The sequence below is a fragment of the Urtica dioica genome, chromosome 1, assembly GCF_054948205.1.
Source record: "Urtica dioica subsp. dioica isolate 48M chromosome 1, U.dioica_male_clone48M_v1_H2, whole genome shotgun sequence".
Taxonomy (NCBI): Eukaryota; Viridiplantae; Streptophyta; class Magnoliopsida; order Rosales; family Urticaceae; genus Urtica; species Urtica dioica.
The window spans coordinates 19,799,126-19,813,888 of record NC_142756.1 but is presented as its reverse complement, the minus strand read 5'-3'; the positions used below and the strand labels follow the sequence as shown (position 1 = coordinate 19,813,888).

General features: G+C 39.4%; 1 protein-coding gene across 1 annotated transcript; it reads right to left on the bottom strand.

Annotated features, from left to right (window-relative positions):
* Positions 1-3,065: 3,065 nt before the first annotated feature.
* LOC149407726 (glucan endo-1,3-beta-glucosidase 13-like) lies at positions 3,066-8,087 on the bottom strand. Its single transcript, XM_089627247.1, has 3 exons — positions 7,945-8,087; positions 7,618-7,872; positions 3,066-3,330 (listed from the first exon to the last, which is right to left on the bottom strand). The coding sequence occupies exons 1-3, from the start codon at positions 8,006-8,008 to the stop codon at positions 3,296-3,298; spliced, it is 354 nt and encodes a 117-aa protein (XP_089483373.1). The 5' UTR covers positions 8,009-8,087; the 3' UTR covers positions 3,066-3,295.
* Positions 8,088-14,763: the final 6,676 nt, after the last annotated feature.

Here is a 14,763-nt window from a genome sequence, read left to right as displayed (position 1 = left end):
CTCGGCCTAGGCGAACTGGCGAGCTCGACCTGGCGAACTGGCGAACTTGACCTAGCGAACTGGCAAGGCGAGCTCGGCTTAGGTGAATTGGCGAGCTCGGCGTAGGCGAACTGGCGAGCTCGGCCTAGGCGAACTGGCGAGCTCGATCTGGTGAACTGGCAAGGCAAGCTCGGCTTAGGAGAATTGGCGAGCTCGGCCTAGGCGAACTGGCGAGCTCGGCCTAGGCGAACTGGCGAGCTCGGCCTAGGCGAACTGGCGAGCTCGGCCTAGCGAACTGGCAAGGCGAGCTCGGCTTAGGCGAATTGGCGAGCTCGGCCTAGGCGAACTGGCGAGCCCGGCCTAGGCGAACTGGCTAGGCGAGCTCGGCTTAGGCGAACTGGCGAGCTCGGCCTAGGCGAACTGGCGAGCTCGACCTGGCGAACTGGCAAGGCGAGCTCGGCTTAGGCGAATTGGCGAGCTCGGCCTAGGCGAACTGGCAAGGCGAGCTCGGCTTAGGCGAACTGGCGAGCTCGGCCTAGGCGAACTGGCGAGCTCGGCCTAGGCGAGGTAGCGAGCTCGACTAGGAGCTCGACCAGGCGAAGTGGCGAGCTCGACTAGGAGCTCCACCAGGCGAAGTGGCGAGCTCGACTAGGAGCTCCACCAGGCGAAGTGGCGAGCTCGACAAGGAGCAGTGGCGAGCTCGACTAGGAGCTCCACCACGCGAAGTGGCGAGCTCGACTAGGAGCAGTGGCGAGCTCGACTAGGAGCTCCACCAGGCGATGTGGCGAGCTCGCCACTTCGCCTGGCCCTTGTCCGAACAGGCCCACGGGCCGATCAATGGCCAGGGCAAGTCTGACCGCTTTTTCCCCTATGATTGGTCGCGATTGGGGCTGGGCCGATAACAACCTCCCTTATACAGTTAATGTAAGCAACGATAACATGAACATAAGTGTTACATAAAAAATTCTCGATGTATTATAAAGTAAAATATCAATAGATGTCATCGTCTACATGTAAGGTTATATCCTGTCCATTAAGTAAAATTCATCTCTTAAGTTCATCCCTCTAGGAGTCGAACTATTTATCTAACTAATAAAATATCAAGTTTTATGGTTGCATGATCGAATTTCTCAACTCATGTTCTAACTATGAGTTTCATTAGATAGGTCACACCATTGATGCAAAAGGTGTTCATTAAGTTTTTAAAAATTGTATCTAACTATGGGGAAGTTGGAAGTTGCATAGTAAAGGTGAATGAAATAATCCTATACTTAAATTGTATTCTTTTAGAACTTCTAACATAGTTACTAAAATGACATTTACAGTATGCTTTTTTTTTATGATCCTTTTGTCCAAATTTCAATCGTAGTTTATGTACACTAGGAAAAAAGAATCTTTTGGATGCGATTTTTATCGCATCTAAAGCAATTTCGGATGCTGACAATTGATTGACTCGTCGCGTCTGAAACAGGGGTTTAGACGTCGCTCAATTATAGAGCGACGTTAAGACTGTGAATTCTAATGCATATTAATGTGACAAATGTCTCCCGATTGTAGAGTGACGTCAATTCCGACTGATAGAATTAAAAAAAAAAAAAAAAAAATTAAATAGCTGCTATCATGGTCAACATTGATAAATATTAATTGGTCGTAAATAAAATCCATATCTGCACTCATATTTACAATTGAATAATAAGAATCTAAATAAACAATTTAATTTTCATCCAATTTCAAACTCAAGTCGTTCTCTATTTGCCTAACTAAGTTCTACCATATTTTTTGAAGCTCAACCTCTCTAACCTGGATTTCCAGCACCAAAAAAATGAACCCCAGAAGGAAAATAAAACTAAAAGTTCAAATCATTTGCAAAATCCCATGTTAAAAAAATTGTGACCTTGAACACTTCCTCGGAGTGTTTGAGAAGGGCGTCAAAGTAGCGGAGAGACAGGCCAAAGGTGAAGGCGATCGGGAAGAGGCGGCGAGCACACGCCTGTTGGTCCTCCCACACGCTGACCGGAAACTACCCGGAGTGAAAGCTCTTCATCCAGACCGACAACGAAGACATGTTTGACTTCGACCCGCTCGACTTCCGAATCCGATGAATCCCGCGTTCTAAATGCTTCTCAGCTTGCTCCAGAAGTGCACCCGCCAGCACCACGACTCCGGTGGTTCCGTGGCCGATTTCATAATCTTGACTACTCGAGAGCTCGGTCCTAAAATTCTGTAATGTACTATGATGCACATCAATGTTACACTATAAGAGTCCGGTCCAAAACATGTTTCCATTTTTATCATTTTTCTTCTCTAAAATGTTTCATACCACCATGTCCTAATCTATATCTAGAATGGCAATCTGGCCATGGTACTCCTAAATATAGGTCCTTCTTCATTCGTTAGACTTTGAAATTTTGGCAAAAGATTATCTAAATACGTTAAACTTGACTTTTTGAGCGCTAAGTAGATCAAGACTTTGACTCGTTCAAATTTAATCCTTGTAAAAAAGAAACCATGACCAAAACTGTTGATAAGTATTCGCTATCAACCGGTGAATTGATAACTTGGTGTTTTGAATTTATTTGAGGGTGTGATGTGATGGAAAATGAAATCGGAGGAGAGGCCTTCGAATCACAGGTTTTGGTTGTGTGTGGCTATTACGTCAAAACATTCTGAATTCATTATAATATACATTTACGGCTATTGGGAATTGGATAAGCATGTACAAATTACAATCAGGTCCAATATGAAAGTTTCCACTTCCTCTTAGATTACAAGGCGATAGGGCCCGGAAATCAGTACTCTAGCAGTATTGATTTTGTTATGCATATTTAAACACGTTAGTTTTGAAACTTAAAAATAACCAACAAGCTATTTCCGTAAAATAAATAAAAATAATAAAAAAAATAGCTATTAATGATTATCCCAATAACTTAATGGTAAAACAAAGGGAGAAAAAAAAAGTCTGAAGTTTGGATGATAAAAAATAACAAACTACAATTTTGGCCAATTTCAACTTAAAACATCTGTTTCTTCCTTTCTTTTATTCCGGTCGCGTATATCCAAAAACATTTAACAAAATCGGGTACAAATTTATTGAAAGTAGTTGTCTAGATTTTCATTTTCTTAGATGTAATGAAGAGATATACATTTATTATTATTATTATTTATTGATAACTGTACCTGTATCGAAATTTCTTTAAAACAAAAATCCAAGCCATAAAGAAAAATTTAAAATATTATACATACAACTCAAGGAAGAAAAACAGTGTGATCAGATTCCAACTGAGGGCTCTTGAATTCCATTTCCTTTTTATTGTAATTAGGGAAGAAACTCGTAGTGACATGAGTTATAACCTGCACGGACATATTTCCAGAAGTTTGATTAGCTTACAATATGCATAAACAATTAGGGAATTTTCTTTCATCAACAATCATATGGAAGTATCAAGGGAAATCAATAGATATAGTACCTTTCTTGAAAAAAACAAAAAAACTAGAGTTCATTTACTCCATAATATCATCTCATTATTTTTTTAAAAACACACATTGAAGTAAAAATAAAGAAAAATTATACACATTTAATTCTTGGACAACTTACCACTTGATTCATACGGTGTTATGTCGTTATTTTACATTGTATAAATAACACCCCGAGAGAAAAAAATGACATATCAAGCCCATACACAAGGCCCAAGCCCACAAGCAAACTCACGCCAAACTCCGGATCAACACTCATAAGATGTCTCTCAAATAAGCTCTTAAAAGAGACTCTCAAAACATGTTTTCAAGCTAGACTCTTTGACAAATCTTCAAGACAAAACCATAACATGACCACCCGGTCGGCCAAAGAAAATGACCACCCGGATGGTCAAAGAAAATGACCACCCGGCTAGCAAAAAAAGAAGACCATCCGTTCATCTTCACTCGGCCAAGACCACCCGGACATCTTCACTCGGCCAAGATCACCAGGTCGTCTTAACTCGACCAAGACCATCCGGCCATCTTTACTCAACCAAAATCACCCGGTCGTCTTTATTCGCCCAAGATCACCCCGTCGTCTTCACTCGGCCAAGACCACCCGGCCGCCTTCACTCGGCTAAGACCACCCGGCCATCTCCACCACTCAATCAAGTACTTTTCACCAAACTCTTGGCTCCTATAAATACCTCACTCATTCACAACAGAAGGTAAGTTTCTCTCAACTTGTCAAAAACTTTACAAAAATCACACCACCACTTTCTCTCTCTAGAAAACATAGAGACGAGTACAAATCGTTCACCAAGGACACAATACAACACAACTAATATTGAGCGTCGGAGCGTGCCCTGAGGGAAAACCCTCGGCGTCCCTCTAGATTCACATTTTCATGTGGTTAGGTGAAGGTGAAAAGATTCAAGAACCGACGAAGAACACGAAGAATGTGGAAGATCCAAAAACCCGGAGACTCGAAGATCCGAAGACCTGGACACTCGAAGATCCGAAGAGCACGATGAACGCGAAGAACACAAACACGTGGAAAACACAGAGAACGTGGAAGATTCAAAGGGTTGAAGACTCAAAGAAGCAAAGATTCAAGAATCTAATGAAGAACGTGAAGAACACGAAAGATATAAAGACTCGAAAACTCAAGGACCCGGAGACTCCAAGATTTGAATAACACGAACACGACAAGATGAGAAGAACTTCACCAAACCCAACCTACGTGCGGTCATAGGGTCCAGCCCTAGATTGAACCACGGACGGTTCTTAGTGTTAATCCAAAAACGCGATTAACATTTTGGTGCTAGAAGGAGGGGTTCCCGAGAACAACCACGGGCTCTCCACTACCAATCTCTTTTCCTCTGTGGAAAACCTTTCAATACGACGAAGATTGAAACCAAAGCCTTCTCCACAGAAGCTTTCCACCACGACCTCTGCCCTTACCTCAAAGGTCTTTGCCTTGGTGACATGATACTTTTTTCAAAACAAATCTTGATGGCCCCTACCTTGAAGACGATAAAAAGACTCCATGTCGGTGGCGATCGAGACGCCCGAGGAATACAAAACAAGACTCGAAAACGGATACGACTGAGACGATCTGAGCGGGCACAAAGTAAATGATCCCATGTCGACGACGATCGAGTTGCCTCGACAAAACAAGATCCCGGAACGGATACGATCGAGATGATCCGATTGAGCACAAAGAAAAAGGACTCCAATTCGGCGACGACCGAGACGTCCCGGTGAGATATGAAATCAAGACCCCATAATGGATACGACTGAGACGATCCGACCAGGCAAAAACAAAGAAACCCTTTACAAATTCCTTAGCTAGAGTACTTAATCAAGCCCTGAAAAAGAAGTCCACGACAGCGACCATTGTAGCTCAATGCCTCATTGGCTTCGCGACCGTTGTCGCTTAACGCCACCTTGGCTCACAACACTTTTAGCTCAACGCCACCTTGGCTCCGACCATTATCGCTCAAATGCCTCTCTGGCTCGCGACCCTAGTCGCTCAACGCCTCATTGGCAATTCGAACATATGACCTCGGATAGCTAAGGTGGGATCGGCCCCGAGTGGCATAATGATTCCGATCCGATATGGCTCAGACTAGTTCTAAGAAGGGCGAAGCCCCGAGCTCAAGGGGTATGAGCGAGCCTAGCCCGAAAAGGCAACGACCCTGGCCGTAAGTGGTTGAGTCATCATGCTACTCGGAGTTCGTTTCGCTTAAACTCCTAATGGTTCGGAAAAGAGTCGATCCTAAGAGAGACCATCACAAAATCTAAATTGAGGAGTACAATGCCCCATACCACTAGTGGCTCAAGTCGGTCCCGAGCAAAGCTCGCCTTCAAGGCATGGTCTCCCGAGACCCTGATCTTCCAAGATCGGGCACATCCATGAAATGGACTTACTTAGCCACAAGAAGTTTGGGTCGTTGCTCCACTCAACATAGGTTTTTCTTGGGTCCCTTAGTCTTCCGAAGCACGATTTTCCGAGATAAAGTCTTTCGAGACTTATGCCTTCCGAGGCACGATCTTCCAAGATCAAAGTCTTTCGAGACTCATGCCTTCCAAGACACGATCTTCTAAGATCAAAGTCTTTCAAAAATCCTGACCCCCGTGGTTTAGGGTCGCTCGGTCCCCATGATCGTGTCGCTTAAGGCCTCCGTGGCTCCGAAAATCCCGACCCCGTGGTTTAGGATCGCTCGGTCCCCGTGATCGTGTCGCTTAAGGCCCCTGGCTCAAAAAATCCCGACCCCCGTGATTTAGGGTCGCTCGAACCCCGTGATCGTGTCGCTTAAGGCGCCCATGGGTCCGAAAATCCCGACCCCCGTGCTTTAGGGTCGCTCGATCCCCATGATCGTGTCGCTTAAGGTCTCCGTGACTCCAAAAATCCCGACCCTCATGGTTTAGGGAGCTCGATCCCCGTGATCGTGTCGCTTAAAGCTCATGTGGCCCCGAACATTCCAACCCCCGTGATCTATGATCGCTCGATCTCCACGATCTAGTCTCTTAGCCCTCGAGGCATAATCTTCCGATATCCATATCATGCCGCCCCGCAGAATCACAAATGGAAAACCAAACGGTCCAAAGACATCAACGACGAAGCTCTCGGGGAATTCAAATTAAATTTCTCACACGATAAGTCGCTCAAGAAACTGGGGGTTAATGTTATGTTGAGCGTCGGAGCCCGCGCCAAGGGAAAATCTTCTGCGTCCCTCTAGATTCACATTTTCTAGTGGTTAGGTGAAGGTGAAACGATTCAAGACCCGACGAAGAACATGAAGAACGTGGAAGATCCAAAGGCCCGGAGACTTGAAGATCCGAAGACCTGGACACTCGAAGATCCGAAGAGCACGATGAATGCGAAGAACATGAACACGTGAAAAGCACGGAGAACGTGGAAGATTCAAAGGGTTGAAGACTCAAAGAAGCAAAGACTCAGAACTTAACGAAGAACGTGAAGAACACGAAGAACACGATGAACGCGAAAGATCTAAAGACTCGGAGACCCAAAGATCCGAATAACACGAACACAACGAGAAGAAAAGAACTTTACCAAACTCAACCTACGTGTGGTCATATGGTCCTGCCCTAGATCGAACCACGGACGGTTCTTAGTGTTAATCCAAAAACACGATTAAAATACGGTATATAATAAGTTGACATATATTCTCAGTTTTGTAGTTTCATTAATTCCAAAATTTCACCATAGTGAATAATTAAAGAATTTAAGATTTTTAGACTAAAAAATCATTATAATGATATTTCTTAAAATTATTAACAAATAACTTAAAGTTGAATTTATGTTTCAAGTTATTCAAGCGCTTATTTTCATATAGAAACAAAAAAAAAAAAAATGAAATGACTTAATACCACATAATCGGTCATTTAAAGACCCTTTTGCTCCAAGATATAGTTCATGGACCAAACCGCCACTTACATAATAGTAGTTAAGGGACCCGTTTGTGCTAAAATAAATACCCTTAAGTATAACAATTATAATGAAATTTCCATAAAATTAGGCAGCTACACTAAAGTAAATTATCAAGATATAGTGCATCGTAAATCATTGGCATTAGTCAGCATAATAAGTTTACATCTAGTCAAGAATGAATGAATGAATGAATGTATGAGTGAGTGAGTGAAAGGGGTTTGTACTTGGGTCAAGCTGAGTGAGAAGACCAGATGCTTTGAAGTAGCAAGAGGCACCACTGTGTTTGAAGGTCTGAAAGTAGGAATTGAACGCAAAGGAGGCGTGTGAAACGAGTGTGTTTGGGAGATAGCAACTCTTGTTTTCCTGAATCTCACTGCAATCTGCTTTCCCACAAGCCCAGTTCAGTGCTGCTTGAAGCGCCTCCTCTGTGCTCTGCTCATCTGCTATACACCAATCCTTATCCTCTTCTCCTTCAACAACTACACATACACATTGTTATATATTAACATACATATATATATTGAGTTGGATTGTGTGTGTGAGTTTGTTACCTGATTTTTGGGAGAGGAAGAGCAGGGCAAGCAAAAATACGACTAGGAGGAGAGACTTTGACATCTTTGAGATTGAGATATAGTTGGATGATTGGCTTTTCTCTACAGGTTTTTAAGTATTTCGCACATCTCATCTCATTGGATCCGATGCAATTATTCTTGTTTGTTTGTGCTATTATTGATTTAAATATAAAATATAAAAACTGAAGCTGTGTGCATGATAGCTTCACGTGGATTTCACGTGCATGTTTTTGGTTGGATTTGGACTCAGAAGAGAGACAGCTGATTGTGAATGGGAATCCAAAATGTGTACTTTCAATTTACTTACTTGTTACTCATTAAAAGAAGATTGATTGGTATCTAAGTTACGTGGCCATCTCAAACAGACTCATCAGCATGATTCACATTGTAAATTTAGGCCCCATGAAGTAATATATATATATATATATATATATATATATATATATATATATATATATATATATATATATATATATATATTGGGTTTTACAATCTTACATCAAGGTTTAAGATAAAAAAAAATTAATTAATACCGTTGAAGATACACAAAACAATATAACAAGCACAATTCACTCTCTTAACAAAACCAACATAACTTGTTTTTTTTTTTATTGCAAGCAAAACTAGGAAATTTTTCTCCAACTTATTGATCGCTTTCAAATTAGAAAAGCTGAATATAAAAGAACTTACCTTCACAATAACTATTTATTCACATAAAACCTTTAATGTGTACAAAGAATGAACCTTTTTTTTTTTTTTTTTTTTTTTTTTACGCATATGTATTCACTAACATACAACAATAACAATTATGTATTCGAACATAATAAAGAAGAAAATGTATCAAGGCATCTTCATCGAATTCTTTTGCTTGTATCTCCCAGTAATATTGTAATTTTGTAAATTATCACCTATGTAAAAAAAAAAAAAGACAAATTAAACTCAACAAAAATATTAATATATAATTTATATAATATGTAACTAAATCTTTGTTTTCAGATTCAGTATACAATAACAGAGATAATTCACCTCATATTGGAGTGTTCATTGTTTTCTTTGATGTTGTTCTATTATTGATGGAGAAATTTCATTAATTGGGCTTAATAATCCATTAAATATCAAGCTTAGACCCTAATGTTTAAAAATATCTAAACATGGACTTTTGACCCAAAATCGGACAAAAATACCCCTCTCAACCCTATACATCTCTCACTCTTCATTTTTATCATTTCAATCACACTCAAATCCTCTCTACTTAAGCAGGTTTCAAAAGAATCATGGGTAAGATTACTAACTTAATCATTTTTACAAAGTTTATGATTGTATATGATAGAATGTAGCAATAAAAATCGATCAGATCTGAAAACATAGTCCAAAATCTGAGTTTTAACTTGTTTGTACGATGGTATACGATATGGTAGGATGAGATTTAACTTTTTTGTACGATGAAATTTAGAAGAAGAAAAAATTACGCTCTGTACGATGCTGTACGCTAATTTTGCATAGTTTGGCTGTTTTTTGCAGTTTTTGTCATGGTTAACGGCACTTGGGAGAAGGAAGGACACCAATGGGTTTTCACCAATGCAGATACGCGTGCATTCATAGTTCCGAAAGAGGTAACGTACACGGAGTTACTAGATTTTTTATACGAGAAGTTCGAGTTAGACAGATTCGAGTTCGACTTAAAACTCGAAGTCCCATACACAATTGGTACAATTCCACTGGGTCTTGCCGTATTGAAGGACAATGGTGATATTTCGCATTTTATGAAGCACAAATATCGTGATAGATTTCCACTTTGTGTAAGTTTGGTACCGAAACAGATCATTGCACCTATTGCGTATCGAGGAGTATATAAAGGGAAAGATGTGGAAGTTGAAAGGGTGTCTCACAATGAACCGAAGAAGCGACGGAATACACTTGTTATCGAGGATCGACAAAATGATCCTATAATTGAAAAAAAAGACGGTGGCTGTGACGAGGACTTGTTTAACGAGTACAAGGGTGCTGAAAACGGTGACGAAGTATACAGGCGTGATAGAGATTGTAATCACAACAGTGACGAATATATATGATAAACACGATAGTGAAGAAGGTGATGAATACGAAGGTGACGAAGGTGATGAATACGAAGGTGGCCAAGGTGATGAAGAGAATAGTGACGGATATGATGGAGATAACAATGGTAGAGGTGAAGAATTTGAAGAATTCGCCAATGCAGAAGAATATAGAGAGTTTGTGGAAACGTTTACAGTACCAATGGGTCATTGTGAACCATCGAGTCAATGTCAGCGTGAGCCTCCGATGATCGGATCACCTATCGTTCCTTATTCATGGAAAGCACCCGATTTCACCGCCGATGATGTTGTGAAGGAAGAACCGAGTCATTATCCAAGTCATTCTTCTACAGGTAATTTAAGTGGATTCAAATGAGATTCAAGTATAATCTGAAACCACCTATTGTTTAACTAACCTTTAAAACTAACAGGTAGCTTAGACGAAATATATATTGGGCAACAGTTTGAAAACAAGCATGAACTGAAGAAATATGTCCACATGTACGCGTTGAAACATAATTTCGAATTTAGAGTGAAATCTTCTTCGAAAAAGAGATGGTATGTTCTATGCAAAGACGAGAGATGTACATGGAGGTTGAGGGGTATCGTGCAGTGGTCTGAGATGTGGGAGATTACGTCGTACGAGGGTAAACACTCATGTGCGCGTGTTGTTCGAACAGAGGGCCATCGAGGAGCGGCACCATGGGTCATCGGTCACGTATTTAAAGACAAGTACTCAATTAACTCTATGGCGGAGTATTCGGCGCATAACGTAAGGGAAGAAGTGAAGACAAGATGGGGTGTGAACATATCGTATTTGAAAGCTTGGAGATCCAGGGAGAAAGCTATTGGGTACGTGCGGGGTACGCCGGAACAATCGTACCAGAATTTACCGTCTTGGTTGTACATGTTGAAGCAAAAGAATCCTGGGACATTAACAGACTTTGTGCAAGATGGTGACAAATTCAAGTATGCTTTCTTTTCCATTAGGGCGTGTTGTAGAGGCTTCAAAGCATGTCGGTCGGCCATAGCATTGGACGGTGCATTTCTGAAGACAAAATACGGCGGACAGTTGCTTTGCGCAATTGCAATGGATGCGAATTCACAATTATATCCACTTTCATTTGGAGTTGTAGATAGCGAGTGTCATGCTTCTTGGATTTAGTTTTTGAGAAGATTGCGAGAAGCTATCGGTGAAGACGTACCTAATTTGGCGTTCATATCCGATCGCCACGTTAGCATCATACATGGTGTCGAGGTTGTGTTTCCTGGTATCCCTCACGGAGCATGTTACCATCATTTACAACTGATTGTCCAACATAAGTTCAAGACAGACCATTGTCGCTTTTAACTTTACGATGCTGCTTACGCCTTCAGTAAAACAACATTTGAAGCTAATTTTAGACAGTTGAGACGGAAGGATGTCGAGATGGCAAAGTATCTCGAAGAAGTTGGTGTCGATCGGTGGGCCAGAGCTTTCTTTCCTGGAAAACGGTAAAAGTCTAGAACTTCTTTTGCACTGAATTTTTAATGTCGTTGATTATATAAACGTCGTTGGTTTTATATAGGTACGACCTAATGACGAGCAACAACGTAGAAAACTTCAACAACAAAACAAGGAATGTTAGGACGTTTCCCATTACGACGTTGCTCGAGTTTATTCGATTCACACTCCAAACTTGGTTTTTCGAACGAGAAGAGATAGCGCACAAGTTGAACACAAAATTGACACCAACGTGGCAAAATGATCTCGCACAGCTAAATAATAAGGCACGGTTCGTCAATGCATACGGGCTTGGTCTATATGAATGTCATGTCAAAGACGCAAGAGGTGGTTTCGATGTAGACCTTATGGCAAAGACATGCACTTGCGGACTACCACATCAATTGAATATCCTGTGCGAGCATTCTATCGCAGCAGCCCAACATCGAAGCGTGGACGTGTACTCGTTATGCAATGACTTTTATTTGAAGGAGACGTGGATTGAGATGTACAAGGAAGCCATATATCCAGTTGTCAATGAAGATCAATGGGATGTCCCGGATGAGATAAAAAAACATGAAAGTTTCGGAACCCGTTGAAAAGAAGCAAGTCGGTCGACCGAAGAAAAGTAAACAAGAAAGAAGAAGAAGGATTAATCGATACCCATCTCAAGGTGAAAAGATTGTTATCCAGCAAAAATGCGGGAAATGTGGTGATATGGGACATAACATAAAAACATGCACTTGGAGGGATTAAAAATTTAGACCTTGTATTATTTTTATTTTTATGTTTAAAACTTTAACGTTTATTTGAGTTACCTGTTTATTTTGTTTAATAGAGTGTCATCCGTCTCATGGACCTTTTTTTGATTCAACTCTGGAGTATCTGTTGATTGACTCAGTAAACTTATTATTTGTTCATTTTTTTAGGTGGAATCGTTTATGTATTATGCGCATATGATGAAATGGATTTAAGATTATTTGACCTCCATCAATGGCAAGATGTACTCATTTCTTAATATCTTATGAAGAGAAAAACTAATGAGTGCGAGTCTAGTTTGAAATGTATAGCTTATGAAGACAATAATACAATGTCCGTTAATAGAGATGACAACTACGAAAATCTCAACTCGCTTTTGTCCCAAGACTCGTTTTGGTCCACAAATGTCTTGAGTTCTAAACCCTTTGTGAATGTGTGAAGTTGTGATGGTTTTTTTTTTGTGTGTGAAGGGCTTTCATTGAATACTGATATAGTCTTTATATAGGGAATATTACAAAATTACATGTTTATAAGGTACAATAAAAAAACACATTCAATCAATAGTCAACAAACCATCTCGATAATATGTTTATAAGGTACTATTAAATACAAAACCAAAAAGATAAAAAAAAAACATCCAAAAATACAAAATCACGGGATAAGGTGGTTGTAGAATAAGTCCACGCACCATTTCTTCATTAACGTTCTCATATTGACACTTTGAAGAGTGTCAAATGATTCGTTTAGTACTATGTGCTCGACATACTTCACTGCGAACATCCCGCAATCACCGCTACAACACACGAATAAGTAAAAGAATTTGTCAAACTTGTCAAAAAACGTGTCTAAAAAAAGTTGTAAAATAAAAACAAACTTGTCAAAAAATCTTGTCAATAAAAACAAACTTGTTTAAAACTTGTCAAAAAAGTTCAATTAACTAGTCAAAATAACTTTTTTAAAATAACTTGTAAAAAATCTTGTCAAAAAAATAAACAAACTTGTAAAATAAATTTTCAAAAAAAGTTGAATAACATAACTTGCAAAAAAAAAAAAAAACAAACTTCTAAAATAACTTTTCAATAAAAACAAACTTGTTTAAAACTTGTCAAAAAGTTCAATTAACTAGTCAAAAAAACTTTTTTAAAATAACTTGTAAAAAATCTTGTCAAAAAAATAAACAAACTTGTAAAATAACTTTTCAAAAAAAGTTGAATAACATAACTTGTAAAAAAAAAAAAAACTTCTAAAATAACTTGTCAATAAAAACAAACTTGTTTAAAACTTGTCAAAAAAAGTTCAATAAACTTGTCAAAAAAACTTTTTTAAAATAACTTGTAAAAAAAACTAACTTGTAAAAAATCTTGTAAAAAAAACAAACATACTTGTAAAATAACTTTTCAAAAAAAAAGTTCAATTAACTAGTCAAAAAAACTAACTTGTAAATAATCTTGTAAAAAAAACAAACATACTTGTAAAATAACTTTTCAAAAAGAAGTTCAATTAACAAAAAATGTAAACATGTTTACCTGTATGCACATTGTGGGAAATTTTGATCGACGAGCCACGTCGGGTATGTGAACTTAATTTCACCATGCTCACTCTCCCGGTAAGAGTGGCGATGGTTCTTGAAGAAACCACCTATGGCCACAATCCTAGCAAATGCTCGAGTCCAAGTCTGAATAACAAACATTTTAACAATGTTAAATAACCCTTACAATTTAATTAACCACAAATAAAGGTAATAATTGTGAATAAGTTCTTGAAGTTCACGACGAACAGGATCTCACGAGCACCATCCCAAGGCAAAATATCGGTGTCCCTATACCCAGTCATCGGGGTAATAGTTGCCCTCATGTCTCAGTCCACGGGTTCGGGCTCTGCCCCCAGCTCAATGGCCTTCTTGATGTTCGCTTCTTCCTTTGTGAATCGGCCGTACACGTGCTGGACCCACCGACAATCCATGATTCGGACGCCTTGCCGATATCCGTCGAGAGCTCGTTGGCGAGCCCGAATCATGTGAATTATAGCATCAATATGCTGAGACATAACAAACATATAACGTTATTTTAAATTAATAGTGAATGCAAAATATAATAAATAACGTACCGAATCATGTAGCCATCTGGTTTCTGTCAATATCGTGTCGAAGAAATTCGTGTCTCCGTCGCACGTCTTCAAGCGAGTAGACTCCATGAACTTGCCGTCCCACTTCCTTGTCTGCAACCACTTAACGAAATTATTAAACTCCTTTAGGTCCTATTTGGTACAGATTATTAATCCCTGTTTTTGTTTTTTTTAAAAGCTAAACTGTTTATTTGTGTTTGGTAAAACAGTTTTTTAAAAAAACTTTAAAAACGATTTTAAAAATTGTACATGAATAGAAAAAGCTAGAAATCCTAGCTTTTGAAAAAAAAACGTTTATGTATCCTATATATAATTACTTTAATATCCTCACTGATTGTCCTTTCTTTCTTAGTTCGCAAAAACTTGGCCTGTACTTTG